At 44.6% G+C, this 17,500-nt stretch overlaps 2 protein-coding genes across 2 annotated transcripts in view; one reads left to right on the top strand and one right to left on the bottom strand.

Moving 5' to 3' along the window:
- The window catches only part of necab2 (N-terminal EF-hand calcium binding protein 2), a 179,739-nt gene extending 177,507 nt beyond the window's left edge, over positions 1–2,232 (top strand). Inside the window, exon 13 of the mRNA XM_063197455.1 lies at positions 1–2,232. This exon is cut by the window's left edge and continues 655 nt beyond it. The gene's annotated coding sequence lies outside the window, so the exon portion shown is untranslated.
- A 33-nt stretch (positions 2,233–2,265) lies between these two features.
- slc38a8a (solute carrier family 38 member 8a) overlaps positions 2,266–17,500 on the bottom strand; it is a 15,924-nt gene continuing 689 nt past the window's right edge. Inside the window, exons 2-10 of the mRNA XM_063196192.1 lie at positions 16,490–16,688; positions 16,021–16,177; positions 15,557–15,661; positions 15,353–15,410; positions 11,071–11,185; positions 7,595–7,742; positions 3,814–4,013; positions 3,391–3,442; positions 2,266–2,546 (exon numbers count right to left, since the gene is read on the bottom strand). Of these exons, the coding sequence (XP_063052262.1) occupies positions 2,444–2,546; positions 3,391–3,442; positions 3,814–4,013; positions 7,595–7,742; positions 11,071–11,185; positions 15,353–15,410; positions 15,557–15,661; positions 16,021–16,177; positions 16,490–16,688 (1,137 nt within the window). The 3' untranslated portion in view covers positions 2,266–2,443. The remainder of the gene's footprint in view (positions 2,547–3,390; positions 3,443–3,813; positions 4,014–7,594; positions 7,743–11,070; positions 11,186–15,352; positions 15,411–15,556; positions 15,662–16,020; positions 16,178–16,489; positions 16,689–17,500) is intronic.

The raw sequence follows: 17,500 nt of genomic DNA, 5'->3' as shown, positions 1-17,500 counted from the left end.
ATAACATTAGAGTTTGTTTATGGCACTGAAGGTTTATTGGGTTATATTCTTGACAATGCAGTTCATTAACCAACACAGGCATGCACACACACACACACACACACACACACACACAAACACAATGCAGGAGGGCAGATGTAGACACACACACACACAGGCGAGTGGCTTGTGATGACCATACAGGCTTTACGACACTGCTTTATTGCCAGTACTAAACCTCACAGTGTGTAAATCTAGCTACCGATCGTCAAGTGTTCTCTGCAATTGAACCATGCATCCAGTATATGCGATGCCCTGTGGTTGTCAGACAAACATTAGTACGGGATTAAAAACATTAGTATGGGATATAGAACTTTAAAACGAGATTTAAAACTGTTTTCACACACCACTCTCACAGAACCATAGACACGGTCCACAGTAAACCAGTCCACCCTGTTCAGTCACGGCCTATGGTCCATTCCTGCCCGTATACAGTGATAACTACACACAACACTATCAGTACCATTGTAAGAGCACAATGTCTGTGAATAGGTATTCACTGCAGAAAAGAAGGCTTATGAAGAATTATATATGTAAAGTGGAGATGTAGAGTTTAAAGTAGTAGGCTATTTAAGATGGAGAGATGAGTATTTATCAGAGTTAATATTGTAGAGTGCGTGGCTTCCTTAACAACCTACTGGTCAATCTTAAGACGGATGAAGCAATGACGAGCTCATTTTATTCAACAAAGACAGTCATTAAAAACACTTTCCTCTAGTGAGCCAAACTATAGGTCCGAAATAAGAAGGCATGCCTGCATCGATCAATACTTGCTATGATATGTATTGATACGTCACCCATGTTTTCTTTTGACAGAGACCCTTGTCTAGACACTGATGTATAACGTAACTGATGTAACTGACTATAGTAACTGACTATAGTAAACCAAGACAACCCAAAAGCTCCCAGTACAACTGGTCAGTGAAAACAGATTTTTTTTTGGGGGGGGTCCGGTAGCAGCACTAGTGCCCCAGCTGTCTCCGTGACTCCTGGCTGTGGGATGAACAGTGCAAAGTGGCGTTTGTTTTCTTTTGGTGTCCTCTTCCTCCCCTGCTATATCTCACCCGAGTGCATGTCCTAACGAATGTCCAGTTACCCAGTAGTGTTTAGCTATGCTACTTTCAATGGGGTTTGTGCAGTTTCGTTCTTTTATAATAATCCAACAATATATGACCAGGAGAAGAAGAAAAAAAAGACTAACATGAATGAATATTCACTTTTATGGCATTGTTTATTGAAATATTAATTCTTATACCTATGTATGTTTCAGTAAAACCGGCTCTCTTGATGTGAGTGTAGAGACTTATTGCAGGGATGCAAGCATTATAGTCGTTCAAAACTTTGTTTAAATCCTAGATTATGTAGAGTGATGCAATTAAATAAAATGTGAAAAAGGAGGAAATGGACTTCTGTGGTCTCTCTGCATGACACACACATATGCACAAGCACAATAATGAAGACATAACACAAGTATTTCATACAAAACAACTTTTTTTTACTCTTGAGCCAACAGGCCAATCATTGTACAAAAGAAACCGTTGACATGTAGATGAAACTCACAATAAAACAGCACCAAAAACACCACACGTAACATTCAAAGGCAAAATAAGTTATGCTCTCCGGACTCTCCTCCCTGCAGCAGTCACCCGCCAGGTAGAGAGAACTCCCAACACATGCAGACCCACTACCCAGCATGCCGCAGTACTCCTGTGCATTTCTCTGGTGCTAATTTGCAATGAGGAAAAACATCAGCCACACCAGCAGGAATAAATAGGTGCCATTTCACACTTGGGAGGTGCAGTCATGGCTTTACTTGGAAACACTCATTTGGTTTGTTTTTCCACCTCCTCACAGCCAACCTTCAAAACTGACGCCCCTCTTCACATCTCATCTCCCTCCTCCCCCTCTAAGGGCTGGCGCATGGAGCTTTGCTAAAAGCAGCCAGCAGTGTTTTGATGCGCTGGTGGGCTCGCTATAAAGACAGTAGTACTGTTTTGATGTGCTGGTGGGCTCAGTATAAAAGACGGCAGTAGTATTTGATGCCTTGATGGGTGTGGTATAAAGCCAGCTGGCCTGACCGCAGTAAACATCTCTGAAAGCACAACACCCCCTGCAAGCACAAAACACAGCAACGTCCTGGCTGAGAAGACAGAGAGACAGAGAGAGAGAGACAGAGAGACAGAGAGACAGAGAGACAGAGAGACAGAGAGACAGACAGGGAGACAGAGAGACAGAGAGAGAGACAGAGAGACAGAGAGTATGGGGAAAAACAGGGGAAAAGAGGTGGACAGCGGTGGAGGGAATCTGAACAGACAGAAAGAGAGGCAGCCAGACAGAAAGAGCAGAAGAGAGAAAGAGGGAGGCAGGGAAAGAGGACGATATAGAATACAGAGAGGAAAACGCATCAAAGTTTGTTCAGGGCTTGCATGATGGCAATGGACGTGCTCTGACCGAAGATGAAGGCACCACAGAGAAGAGTGATGACACCCCATGCAGTCAAGAGAATCCTGGAACAGAGAGAGAGAGAGAGAGAGAGAGAGAGAGAGAGAGAGAGAGAGAGAGAGAGAGAGAGAGAGCGAGAGAGAGAAAGAAACAGAGAGAGAAAGAGAGAGAGAGAAATAGAGAGAGAAAGAGAGAAAGAAAGAGAGCGAGAGAGCAAGAGAGAGAGAGAGAGAGAGAGTGAAAGAAAGAGAGAGAAAGAAAGAGAGTGAAAGAAAGAGAGAGAAAGAAAGAGAGAGAAAGAAAGAGAGAAAGAAAGAAAGAGAAAGAGAGAGAAAGAAAGAAAGAGAGAGAGAAAGAGAGAGAGAAAGAGAGAAAAAGAAAGAGAGAAAAAGAAAGAGAGAGAGAAAGAAAGAAAGAAAGAAAGAAAGAGAGAGAGAGAGAGAGAGAGAGAGAGAGAGAGAGAAAGAGAGAGAAAGACAGAGAGAGACAGACAGAAAGGTCAGCGGTTTAGACACTCGAAAATAAAAACAGACTTCATAACACCTCTCCATCGAAATTGCAGGTGACATCAGCATTCAGGCACAGGACCAAAGCCTGGTTAGAGCTCTCCAATTACACTCCAATTATGCACACACCTCACTGGGCACGGCTGAGATTGTGCAAAACATGATCAGCAATAACACTTGAAACATGAGGTATTAGGAAAGAGAACCCCATTATTGGATGGTAATAGAATTCTGTTATGTGGCATTACTGGGAGGTATTCAAATGGGGTAGAGTGGCATTAAACCCACTGTATAAGGTGGTATTAAGGGGGCACATACGCACGCAAAACATTTCACCTGATATGACACGAATAGATTAGCCTAGAATAATACATTACAGAAGCAACATCCTGGTCAAACTCACCTCAATCGATTAGAAATGGGCTCAGAGTTGACAGCAAATATGAGGCACAGCCCTGCAAACAGAATGAATCATTATTGTATTTGTAAACATGAACAAAACGGCATTTACTTCCTGAATAGAAAAGGCATGAGTGTCTGAGGCATGAGGGTCTTGGCATATGCTTACCACCTGGGAATACATTTAAATGATGAAAACAAAAAGCATTTGGAAGCGAGGAGTGGCTGGGGTCTACTAAGGCCTGGGAGAGTGGGAAGAGTATGCGTCACTCACACACCTAAGAGTGTGTGTGTGCGTGCGTGTGTGTGTACTAAGTCACACACCTAAGTGTGTGAGTGTGTGTATGTGTTCCCCACCCGAAGAATAGGAATATGAAAGTGTGCGCACGCGTGTGCGCATGCGTGTGCGTGCGTGCCGTTATCCCACCTGGGAATATGAATATGAAGAATGCGCTGATGCCTCCGATGAGACTGATGACCTTGCTGATGTCGGGGACAAACACTGCGGGCAGCAGAGTCACCCCTATCCAGCCCAAGGTCAGCAGCAGACGCATACGGGTCTCGTACGACTCGGTCACCACAGAACCCTTGCTCTTGGACTTCAGCAGCGGGTCCTGGATCACAGACCTTGTACACGCACACACAAAACAAACAAAACAAAAAACACATAAAAACACTCCCCACAACCTGTTTTTTTAAGTACTATGTTGATACAAAAACCTACCCTTGTTAAATTTAATTATCCTTAAAATTCCATCCTAATTATTATAAACACCACTCTCAGTAATGTACATTTATTAAATCGGATTTCTGCATAATGCAGTCACTTTTAAAAGAACTTTGTGTTGAATGTGAAAAGAATCTGAACAAGTTTAACAAACTATAGAGCACATTTAAAGGCAGCGCAAGGGTGAGGATAATTTGCAGCATACAGAAAGGCAAATTAGGGGGGATGACTAACAAAAAGCACAGAGATACCTGCAATGTGTAATATCAGGAGTGAACCCTGTATGAGTGAACCCAGCAAGGTAGCTGACATGCACTGAAGAGGGGAGTGAAACTTTAAAAGTTCTTGTACAGTTAGACATCTTAAGACATCTTTTTCATTCTGATCATGTGCTCAAATGCAAGGGTTCCCAAACTTTATCATGGCAAGGCCCCCCATAGATTTGTATAGAAGACTATATAGATCTTTATCACCCAGTGAGCAGACGGAACGTCTTCTGATTGGCTGAGCAGGTGTCCTTTATTCCCCGGTAGCAGGACACCTATGATGTCATGCGGGCGTCCAAGTTGCTTCTTTTCTAACTTTCTGGCGAAGTGCCGTTACTAGTTCTATCGCATCTGGTTGTCTAGTCAAGACCGCGTCGTTAGTTCTATCGCATCTGGTTGTCTAGTCAAGACCCTGTTACTAATTCTATCGCATCTGGTTGTCAAGTCAAAAACCCAGTCGTCAATTCTATCGCATTTGGTTGTCAAGTCACCCCAACATTCTGTGCGCGTCCTTACATGCCTCCGATAGAGGCGGATCTCACTAGATTAGGAAGTGCTGCCCATAGCAACATACCAAGCGCAGTGATGAATCTACTTTCTCACGAAGCCTTAGATCAACATATTAATAAATTAATAGGCCTACTTAAATGCTGATAACCGGTTGATAAGCAGAATAGCGGCCTTCGAGGTGTCCCAATATCAAGGGAAAATGGCTGCGCCATCGGGCTGTTTAGAACGCTCCGCCTCGTCCATTATTTCCCTTGATATCGGGACACCTCGTCGGCCGCTATTCCATAGGCCTACATGAGGCCCCCCACATACCGATACCAGTATATTCTAGCAAAGGCCCCCATCTTACATGGGTGACTCATGCCACAATATTTTTTTTGTTCATCCCCTTTCACAATCATAGTCCAAGTCTGTTAGTCAGTGCCCCCCACTGGGATATATAAAATAATAACTTAACAATAGTAGATTACTTTGGTTTATTTTGGTGTACATTAGTCTTTACTGCACAACATTAACGGTCAGTAGCCTACCCAGAACCAGAACAGGTGTGGCTAATTAAGGGAAGCATGGAACACTGAAGAGTCTGTCAATTTTTTGAATTTTAGAACTCTGCTGTAGAATACTCAGGTGCTGTTTCCACGTAGCTGGATATTTTTATATGTGGATATGTTTTGGCCTTCCGTTTCCACGTAGCAGATATTTAAAATCCAGGTATAAAAAGCAGGAGAAAAAAATATCCTGTTTAAGGGGCTGAAACGCATTTGTTACAATGGAGGATTTATTTTTATCCACAATGTGTTTACACCTCAACAGGAGAAAAAATACCCTTCTAAAAAAATATCCTGCTACGTGGAAACAGCACCTCAATGGCAACCACTGCTTGCTGTGAGGACTAGTTAGTTAGCTGTTGGGCCTAGTGGGTCAATCGGAACAGGTGTTGCCAATTAAGGTTCTGACCGAACTTCAGTGTTCATTAGCTAAGTTAGATTATGTTATTTTACTACTGCTAAGCAGTCTAGTTTAAAGACCATTTTTTTCTTGTGCTACACTTTTCCTGACAACCTGCCACGGCTCCCCTGGTACGCCTTCACAGACCCCCAGGGGTCCCCGGCCCCCAATTTGAAAACCACTCTAATGGTCTGCAATTGTACACACCAACCTCAGGGGCCTTTACTACAAAGCTGGTTCAGGAGCAAACCAGGTTAAGTTAAGAGGTAAATAATCTAATAGAAGAGCCTTGAGTCCTCATTTTCTTAACACCATGAGTCCAGGCACTTCTATTAGATGATTTACCCCTTAATGCTCTAATGGTCTGCAATTGTACACCAACCTCAGGGGCCTAGCTAGTTCAGGAGTAAACCAGGTTAAGTTAATAATCTAATAGATCTAATAGAATAGAACCTAATAGAAGAGCCTGGAGTCCTAACACCAGGACTCCAGGCTATTAGATGATTTACCCCTCCTGAAAACCAGCTTTGTAGTATAGGCCCCAGAAGGCTTCGGTTAAACCATGAAAAAACAACTAGCCTATTGTAAGTGTGATCGTACACCACTTTGAGATGATGTTTAGTATTAGTATGTGGTACGTTAGTATTAGTATGTGGTACATTATTATGAGAGCTCCTCTTTAAACCAAGCCAAAACATTTTGATGCCTGTTCGCCACCCTGAGCTGTTGCTGCGTTGGCTGGCAATTGGGGTAGATAGGGGTTACTGTTGGGAGGATTTAGAATATCGTACCTTCTGAGCAAGAACACTAAAGGTACAGTAGATTTCTAGGGAGGATGTACAGTAGCCTACTACAGTGGTTCCCAACCTATGGGTCGCCAAAGATCCACAGAGGGTCGCGAAGCCCTCTTGATTTTAAGGGGTTTAATTTTAAAAATACCATATATAGCCCATGTTCAATAAATGACAAAGTATTTAACTAATATATGCACAGAAGCAACAAAATGTAAGTGCTACATCAAACATTTATTCAATATTTGACCAAAGACGAATTGAGGAATAAAATAACTAAAATGAGTTTTCGCAGGAAACAGAGGGCATCATGTGACTCCCTCTTGTGCGGGTGCTTGCGCGGTTGGGTCACCAAAGCTTACGATCGTAAAAACATGGGTCCCTGAAGGAAAAGGTTGGGAACCACTGGCCTACCACACCTTCGCAGCAGGAGGACTATGCGGTGGACATAGTGTTACTGAATTGCATACATTCAAAGTACAACACAATGGGGTAGATTACCACGTTGGGAGGATGTAACGTACAGTACTGCAGGTCTACCTTCCGAGCAGGAGCACTATACTAGAGATTCTTTAAGTATAGAGATATGCCAACATAATAGGTTTCTATGCACCTAATGTGACCAGGTTCCAGTCTGCCTAAAGGGGCGTGTCATAATACTCCTAGCATTGAATAGAACTGTCCTTAGGTCTGCCTAGGTCTGCCTAAAGGGGGATTCCACCCCCCCCTGTAATAATAGAACCCGGAAACAATGGGCCAATGGAACCTCTCTCTGTCTACTCTCTCTGACTATACGGTAGATGGGCTGGGTAGATTTAATGTACTGTCTATGTTTGGAGGATGTGCAGGGCGGTAGCCTACCTAACGAGCAGTAGGAGGCTGGGGTAGAAGGGGCAACTGTGTTGGGAGGATGTGCACTATAAGGTAGATGTCATCGCTGTGTTAGGAGAATGTGTAGTCCCATACCTTCCCAGCAGGACCACTATGGGGTAGATGGTGATGATGGAGACGCCGAAGAGCAGGCGGGCCACGATCATCAGGACATCACCACCCGTATAGGACATCAGCACGTCAGGGGCCACGCCCGGCCCAAACGTCAGGTACCCATACACACCTGGAGAGGAGAGGAGAGGAGAGGAGTCAGATGTTGATAAACTCTTGGCCGCGTTACAAATGGAAGGCAGTAATTCAATGACTCCCTCTCTGAATACAGTTGGCTAATTAGATATTACTTCAGTCAATAGGCATCTTCTAAAATGTTTGTTTACACAGCACAACTTCAAATGTGTTCTTGTTAGTACTGTTCTAGAGTACAAGATTTCCAATATTTTGTGTTTCCTTCCCCATTTAACTTTACAATGCTGCCCTACAATTTCAGAACGCAGTATAATTCAAAATGGCAAACTGAGAAAAAAGGCTTTAAAGTTTCCTTTCTGGCCACGCAACTGTGTTGGAGGTAAAGTGGTGATGACACTTCCATATAATACTTTTTTATGGTGGAAATCTATGCACACAAGAAAAAAGCAAAAAAATAAGCAATTTTTTAATTACTTTTTAGCTGAAAAATCATTATACTGCGTTCTGTTGTGGTATTACTGTCTACACCAAAACCACGGTGTCAATGGAGAAGTGCAGTATAATGCGCATTATACTGCGTTCTTGGCTAGTACGACGTAACCTCCTAAAACCAAAAAGCGCAGTATAATCAGTTTTTATAGTTTTTCTTCTGAAATGGGACCAAGTTGGACCAAAAAATTTTAACACAAGAAAAAGAAGGCATTTTGAAACTTTCCGGTCTAAACCCATTTTCAACCATTTTCAAGATACTGCGTTCTGATATTGTAGGGCAGAATGTCTAAGTTGTGAGGGGAAAATGGAGGGGGGAAAATGGAGGGGGAACAATGGCAAAATGGTCAGTCTGTGGGGCACGCCTTGCGCTGCACGCCCACAGCTCTTTTATCCTGTGGAATCCCAATTGGGTCACGCCCACTTTGGCAGGTAAGTCCATATTTGGAGATCATGGGAGTCATGCAGGGTAACTCATGAACGGCGTGACGTTTTCCATGTGCGTTACGCCCATTTGTGGGGGAAAACAACCCATGCAAGTCAATTGGTGATGTTGGGGTTTAATAAACGAAAGATACGGACCTGTAGACTAGCGTTGTTCACGCGCAACATGCCGAAAACGTGTTGTGTTGCCGGCTGTTCAAATAATAGAGCCAAACAGCCATGGCTGAAGCATGGACTGTGTTAATTTAGACAAGCCGATGTTGCATGTAAGTTGATGAGACATTCAATTTGTTTTCACCCATGAAGGGGCGTAATGCACATTTACGAGCAAAGTACCCGGATGGCCGTTCATGCAATTGAGAACTTCGTTAGTGACATGTAATTGGCCACAACATGCCATTGTTATGGTTGGATTTGCAGTCCTGACGTTAGCATACAGTATAATTAGCTTGCATAGGCCTAGGCTTGTTGACTAACGCAAGAACACCACATGAAATCGGAAAAAAGGCAAAAAATAGTTTGAGCGACATCATATACAAATTCAATGTTAAAATTTAAGTAATTAAATGTCAGACTAAAGAATTTCCAGGCAAAAGCTCGGAAGGCTGGCATTCTGGGCAGCGGGCAGCAGTGAATCGGGTGGCAACCGAAATTCCGACATACCGCCATTTCAACAGTATTTGATTGTCATTCCGAGCCATTTCGAGTCTTTTGAACATTGTTGCAAGTGCTTAAAGGCGCGTGAACAACGTTCTAACTCAATTGACATTTGCAACAATGTTGCTACATGAGCGGAAGTGGAGAGGGTGACAGCGCAATTACAGGATTAGTGTATAATTTAGTGTCTAATTTTGTCACGGTCCAAATGCCCTTACAGGTAGGGTCTGAAAACAGTTCCTGCAAGCTGGAAAAATGGTTTTTGCAATAAAAAGTCAATGTCGGAATGGCAGTATGTCGGAATGGCGGTATGTAACCCAGTAAATCAACATCCGATGCTGCCTTAAATTATGTGCGAGAAATCCAATTTTGAAGACGACTGCCAAGGGTGGGGAAAGAAAACATTTGGAACGGCACTCGATGACTCAATGTGCAGTTAGTTAACTGAAAAGGCAGCCTTGGACAGGAGGAGAAAAGAAAATGCCACAAGTTATCTATGCACCCCTGGGGTAGAGGAGAGCAAAGGAGAAGAGTCTAGAATAGACTAGACATGATTGACATGTTAGACCATCGGGACACTGTAACACACAGGACAACATAAGGACTGAGGACACCTTTGGTCCCCATACAGAGAGAGACGAGATGAGCTGAGCTAAAATACCCATGCACCCTTCCCTTGGGGCACAGCAGGAGAGAGAAGGCATAAGATAATATGTGATGACTGTCGGCTCCGTCAAGGTCAAACGTGTTTTTTCTAGAGCAGTCCCCTGAGGCACAGCAAGATAAAATACAATACAACACACAGTGCAATGAAGGACATGCTTCACATTGAGAAGGACAGTGTTGGAATTACTCTTTTTAGAATTCCCTTTCTTGCCACAGACACAACTTTGTTGAAGGAGAGTGCAGTCGACTCCCCTCCAGACACTGATGTGACAAGAGGTAGAATGGAATCGTTTTTGCCATCGATCCCTCTTTTTTTTTCCTTCTATTGTGAAGTGGCAGCCCTTTGTCCTTTCCATCCATCTCTCCCAGGTCCACCATTTAGCCAATCCATCTCTCCCAGACGCCTCTTTTTAGTCTGTGCTCCGTGCTCTCCCTCTCCTCCAGGACGGCCGCACCAGTGAAGTGCGGCGTAATGGGGAGAGCTCGTTAGCAGTGCTATGAACTGAGATTTATGTGGCCCGCTGTTCACCTTCCCCCGTGACAACATGGCTGGCTGCTGTGATTACAACTTCATTAACAGCTTTCTTAAAGGCTAGGGGGGGGGGGTGCGGGGGTGCGGAGGGAAGATGGAAGATGAGGGTGATAAAATGTATAATGAAGTGGCAAGACTTGTTCCTGAGCAAGTATTTTTCAGAGACGGCAAGCACTCTCTTAACAGCTGGCTAACTGGCAAACTTCTTGAACCTACAAAACTTGAAAATCATCCACAAATTAGTGATTGTTATTCGTAGGCCGTATCAAGAGTATTTCCACCTCAGCCCTGCCAGCCTTGTAGAAGTGACCACTGATTATGAGAAAGATCATGTTCCGATTTCATGTTCATAAGGGTTGAAGTTGGAAAATGTGCCTTGAATGAACCATGTTCAAAATACTAGTTTGCCTAATAACTCTGTACACAGTTTACTATACTGATGAGGGAGCGAGCACACTTGCGTACAGGCATAACAGTGAGGGAATATTTCACACACACTGTAAACCATGTCTTTTGTGCATGGTCCCTGCTGAACTAAACCAACCATTAACGCACACGCACACGAAATGAGGCGTACCCGTGAGGGAGTAGATGACGAGGCAGAAGATCATGGAGACGACGGAGATGAAGACCCAGTGGGAGAGCTTCTTATTCTCCATGCTGCTGTAGATGGCGATGCAGGACTCGTGGCACTACAAGTGAAGAGCAGGACACACTGGTCAGTCACATCACATCACATGGCCATGCAGGACTAATGACACTACAAGTAGAGACCAGAACCCATGGGTCAGTCACATGATCACATCACATGGCTATGCAAGAGTCATGACACTACAAGTACAGGTAGAGACCAGAATACACTGGTCAGAACTCATGGAACTACAAGTAAAGATCAGAGAGGGAAGACAAATTGGCTATGAAGATCTCATGACACTAGAGCTCTAGGCTGAGAAGAGTAAAGCAAGCCAGTCAGACACACTGGCTTTGCAGGTCTTGTGACAGGTTACGTGGCGCTATTCCGACATGTTGCTATTCCGACGTTAATGTCTATTGTCGGAATACCGACACGTTTTCCACCGTCCGCCGCTATTCCTACATGCCGCTATTCCGACATCCCTAACCTTAACCCTAACCCTAACCCCTAAAAAGTGTCGGAATAGCGGCATGTCGGAATAGCGCTATGTCGGAATAGCGATTGCCTCCCCTTGTGACACTAGAGTAGAGACTACAACACACCTTGTCCTTCCCCCTCTGCTGCAGATTGGCCGCACTGGGATGCTACTAATGAAGCCTTAGCACACAATGGTCCAGTTCGTGATGGCTCAGTGCTGCTTTAGCTGGGAAGTGCACATGCGCCCTTTGGCATTTCAATGCATTCTGGTTAGAATACTACTAGAATTTCTAACCAGAATGCATTGAAATGGCTAAGTGTGCATGCGCGCTGCCCAGCAAAAGCAGTACTGCGCCATCACAAACACAGCCAATATCAGACCCAGACGTTAACATGGAGGGAAAGGATGAGCTGAGAGGAAAGTTACTGTACACAGATGGCCTAGCTAGTGGTGGAATTCCAGCAGGTGTGCCATTGAGCACACTTATATACACAGAGTATACCTTCGAACGGGAAAATGTCAATATTCGGTTTAAAACAAGTTCCAGAATATTCCATTTAGGTGTGGCAAAGTGTTCCGCAACTGGACAATAGCCACGTTCAGAATGAATAAAGAGTTTACATGGCTTGTGCGCAGAGCAAATACTGCCACCAATCCATTTAAAATTGGAATATTCCTTGCATGCAACTGCGCACAGCAACATGTGTAACTTTTCTACACCCCGTGGACCTGATGTTGTTCCTTGCAAGATGAGGGGGCTTTGGATGACCAAAGGTGTGGGAACGGGCACTGGCACGGTTCTCTGTCGGTTTGAACACAACTCTTCAGTGTGCAATCAGGGCTGAAGGACACTGCTCCTTTTTACAAATCTTGAGGAAATACAGCTCCAGGCCTTTTTATTAGAATACCATGAAAAAGTTGATTTATTTCCATAATTCCATCAATAATGTTAAACTGTCATGGATTGTAGATTCATGGCCCAGTTTTTTAACTATTCCAATCATTAAATTGTTTATTTTTACACATTTTGGTCTTCCAGCTCAAAAAAACCATGAATTGGGGAATTCACATCATTAGAATATTGTAATAAAATCACAATTTTCTTCATCAAAATTTGTTTCACATCAGTGCACATCAAATCAGTTGAACTTTGGTACTTTCTACACAACATGCAATGTTCAATACTTGGTTAGGACTCTCTCTGTCTTAATATTATTAATAATAACGGCCATGAAGCGTTTAACATTGAAGTCAATGGCAGAAACAGTGCATGGGAGTAATGGAAGGCCAGATATCCTTGATGCTTTGCCGTCAGCTGTTTTTGTATAGCTGACCTGGTGTCCCACACTTCCCTCTTCAATATACCCGAAGATTTCCATGCCACGTTTTGGTGTTAACTCACCAGTTTAATTCTAACTCAACAGAAATTAAACCCCATTCATTTTCAATGGGGATTCATTTCTGGTTATTTAGAATTAAACTGGTGAGTTAGTGCCAAAACGTGGCATGGAAATCTTCAGGGTATATTGAAGAGTGAAGTGTGGGGTACCAGGTCAACAAACAAGAACAGCTGACAGCAAAGCATCAAGGATATCTGGGCTTCCATAACTGCCATGCACTGTTTTTTCCATTGACTTCAATGTTGAACGCATCATGGCCATTATGAAGACAGAGAATGTCCTAACCAAGTATTGACCATTGCATGTTATGTAGAAAGTACCAAATTTCAACTGATATAATGTGACACGAATTTTGATGAAGAAAAATGTGATTTTATAACAATATTCTAATAATGCGAATTCCCCAATTCATGGGTTTTTTGAGCTGGAAGGCCAACGTATATAAAAAGAAAAAAAATAATGTTTGCAATAGTTAAAAAACTGGGCCATGAATCTACAATCCATGACAGTTTAACATTATTGATGGAATTATGGAAATAAATCAACTTTTTCATGGTATTCTAATAAAAAGGCCTGGAGCTGTATCTACCATCTTTGGTCAAACCCATTGCAGCATTCACTTCAAAACCTCGAATCAACTTTCAGGTCTGAAGGCATCAGGTGAGGCACGAATACAAAAGGTACTCTGGAGAAGCACGTCTAATTTGGAAAAAATCAATGCTGCCCTTTCTCTCATCCAGACCATGACCTGTTCTAATTGCTGCCCGCAAGATGACACTTCAGATCCCCGAGACGTGAAACAATAAACCTTAACAGCTCTTTAACAGCTAACCTGTCTGCGACCTGCACTCAGTTGAACTGTAGCTTACTTTGTTGAACTCAATATATGACAGTTTCCTTTCCTTATCTATTTTTCTCTACTTCTCACCACTATACCGACCCAGTACCAACACTCCTCCTTCCAACCAAACTTACAGAGCTGGGTCAGTGAGAATACACACCAAGACTTAGTGTGCTCACACGGTCCACTCATCTGGCTCCTTAAAAGTGTTGATGTACGGCGGTCAGTCAGCCAACAGGGGTTAATGTCGAACAATAGCCTGACATTTCCAATAACTTGGCATTCATCATTAATTCATAGGAGGCGGGAAGTGTCCATTAGGCATCAGCAGTCCAGTTGGCCCCACACTGGGAGGGTCATACAGATAGGGAGAGGTCTCAACCCCCTTAAAAGCCATAATAGCCCTTCACCACCAAACACACACAGTAGGTAAATACACACACAGTCATAGACACACACACACAAGTAAGGGTGGGTGCGTAGATTGAGCAGAGCGCACACACGCACACGCGCACACGCACAGCTCAAACAGCTGACAGGATCACCATATAGAAGATGAAGAGGATGCTGATCTTGCCCCTCTGCACCGACCCCATCTTAAACCTCCATCGAATCTTCCGACCCCCATCTTAAAGCCTCCATCTTAATGTATCCCCCTGCCCTCCTGTGCACTCCAACTGCCCCCACTTCCACCTCCTCTCATTTCAGTGTGATAATCGATCTGCCTCAGGGCTCTGTTGCACTGTGCTGGCCTCTCAGTGCTGCTGTGTGTGTGTGTGTGTGTGTGTGTGTGTGTGTGTGCGCGTGTGCGCGTGTGTGTGCGCGTGTGTGTGCGCGTGCGTGCGTGCGTGCGTGCGTGCGTGCGTGCGTGCGTGTTAGATATGGCAGCAGCCTAGGGGCCCCCACCTGCCAGGGGGTCCCTGATAAGGCCAAACGTGAAAAACGGCAGAACTGTGGCAAGATGCAATACTACGTATAAAAAGAGTGTCGTGTTGAGTACATTTGGTAGACATATTATCCTTAACTCTTACCTTGTAATTATGAAAAATTGTGCATTCCAGGGGGGCTCACAGCAACCTGTAGGCTAGGGGCCCCAGGACATCTTAATACAGCCCTGCGTGTGCGTGTGCGTGTGCGTGTGCGTGTGTGAGTGTGCGGTGCCCTTTCGGTGCAGCTCCCAACCTCACAGTGATTACATTTCTGATAACACACATCCTCACGTTGCCTTGGTTACAGAGGAGAGAGATAGAGGAGAGCTCTAAGCTCAAGGAATCCAACACATAGCCCTACGGGCAAACACCTTCTCCCGGCTTCAGATATTAACAAATTTATTCCCCCTGCTATCCAGTAACTTAACATGACCTTGGGGTTTATTCTATGGTGATTATGTAAGCTGTGGAGAGGATGCCCTGGTCACTGTCCCCTACTGATTGTGTTGCGCGTGTGTGGGGTGTATGTGTGTGTGCACTCTCAAAGGGTCAGGTGTGTGCACTAACCTATACATACCTGAAAGCCAAAGCAGATAGTTGGGATGACGCTGAACACTGAAGCCCAGGAACTCAATCTACAGGTTAAACAAACGAAAAATCACTGGCATGCCTGACACTGACATGAAGGCTTCAAAAGGGCATTAAAACAACAAATTGGGTACCTCAAAGGTGAGGCAGTTTATATACTGTATATATAAATCACAAACACTCGTTTCCTCACCCAGTGCTGTACAGAGGGGTTACAGGTGCCTCTCGTACAGGCATTGTGTGGTACTTGATGATCATTGCAGCTGTTAAATAGGTAGCAGCAAAAGTCCCCAAAACACTGAAAAAAAACACAGAAGAGAACATTTGGTAACAAAAAAAAACAAGAAAAGGCACAATGACAAAACCTGAAAAGGTAAACCACGTTTATAGTCCTCATACACATCTATGCTAATATGAGCAACTGTAATGAACCATTTGACAGTTCCCAATGATCTCATTCCAATCAAATGAGGCAGTGCTGTGTTTGTAATAGGCCACCGCTACCATCAACACTGGTGAGCACATAAGCATCTCAATGTCATCAAAAACCTGTGGGACAGGCTGCATTATAAAAAACATCTTGACAAGACAATGGGAGTCATTCTAGAACCCCCCTGCGAAGCGAGGCGTGTGATTGGCTGGTTGGGCTGGCCCCACCTGGTGTACTTCTGGATGCTGATCTCCTTAGGGATGGAGAGGGGGAAGATGAGGACGAGGCAGAGGATGGAGAGGGTGAAGCGGGGATCCGTGTACCAGTGATACGGCATCTCAGCCTCCGGCACACCAATGATCAGCTCGTAGATAGACACACACACTGTGGGAATAACACGGCACAATAACCAATCACACTGAGGGGGAATGACACAGCAGAACAACCAACCACACTGAGAGGAATAACACAGACCGCATCAACAATCAGGTCAACAGCACAGCAGGTGAATGCAAAAGCAGAGGAGGTGAGGACATGTGCAATGTCAAGTGTATGATACCATCAGGTGAGAAGCGATATAATATAATGGCATCTCCAGTATATACAGGATAAAATATAAAGCGCCCATCACCAGACATGGATAACCGGATCAAGCACAAATCAATAAGTCAAGTTTGAGGACATGGCAGACTTTACGTTTTTGCAGCTGATCGGCCACGACGACAAGGAAGGCGATGGAGATCATGAAGAGGTTGAAGATGTAGCAGACCTCGCACAGCTTCCCAATGGACTCCCCACACACACCCCGCACCACCGCCTGGTACGTGGTCTGGCCACTGATGGAGCTGGAGTACCCCAGGATCACCAGCCCACTGACCAGGAATACCAGGCTGACCTGGGGGAGAGAGGGCAGAGAGAGAGGGGTAGGGGGAGAGAGGAGAGGGAAGAGAGAGGGGTGGGAGACAGAGGGTGGAGAGAGGGGTGGGGGAGAGAGGGAGGGGGAGGGGGAGAGAGGGTGGGGGGAGAGAGGAGAGGAGAGGAGAGAGAGGAGAGGAGAGAGGAGAGAGGAGAGGAGAGGAGAGAGGAGAGGAGAGAGGAGAGGAGATGGGAGAGGAGAGAGAGGGGGAAGACAGAAGGGTGGGTGAGAGAGGGCGGAGAGAGCGGGGGGATGGTGGAGGGGAGGGAAGAGAGAAGGTGGAGGGGTGGGGAGATAGAGGGTGGAGGGGGGAGAGAAAGGAGAGGAGAGGGGGGAGAGAAAGGAGAGGAGAGGAGAGGAGAGGAGAGTGGAAAGAGAAGAGAGGGGTGGGGGGTTGAGAACAGCAGAACATGGTACAATATCACCAGCCCACTGACCAAGTACGCCAGGCTGATGTAGGGGAGTGAGGGGGTGGGGTGTTACAATGAAACACGGTAAGATAACTTGCATTCAAAAGGTAGAGCAGCTGAATAGGACTGCCCATTGAAAATGAGATGGTGCCATCCTTGCAAAACAAATACATAAAAAGTTGGAGGAAAGCTTTTAAAAGGATGATGTAAGTGGCACAAGACAGACACAACACAGGTGATGGGGACATAACAACCAGGTGGCAATTAAATAAAAATAACAATCAGAGGTGGTAATTAAAAACAACAATCAGAGAAAGATTGTCGTAAATGATTATGGCAATGTCTTCACCTCATGTTCGTTATCGAATTCACTATTTTAAC

Source organism: Engraulis encrasicolus, chromosome 4 (genome assembly GCF_034702125.1).
Source record: "Engraulis encrasicolus isolate BLACKSEA-1 chromosome 4, IST_EnEncr_1.0, whole genome shotgun sequence".
Taxonomy (NCBI): Eukaryota; Metazoa; Chordata; class Actinopteri; order Clupeiformes; family Engraulidae; genus Engraulis; species Engraulis encrasicolus.
This window is presented reverse-complemented; position numbering and strand designations above follow the sequence as displayed.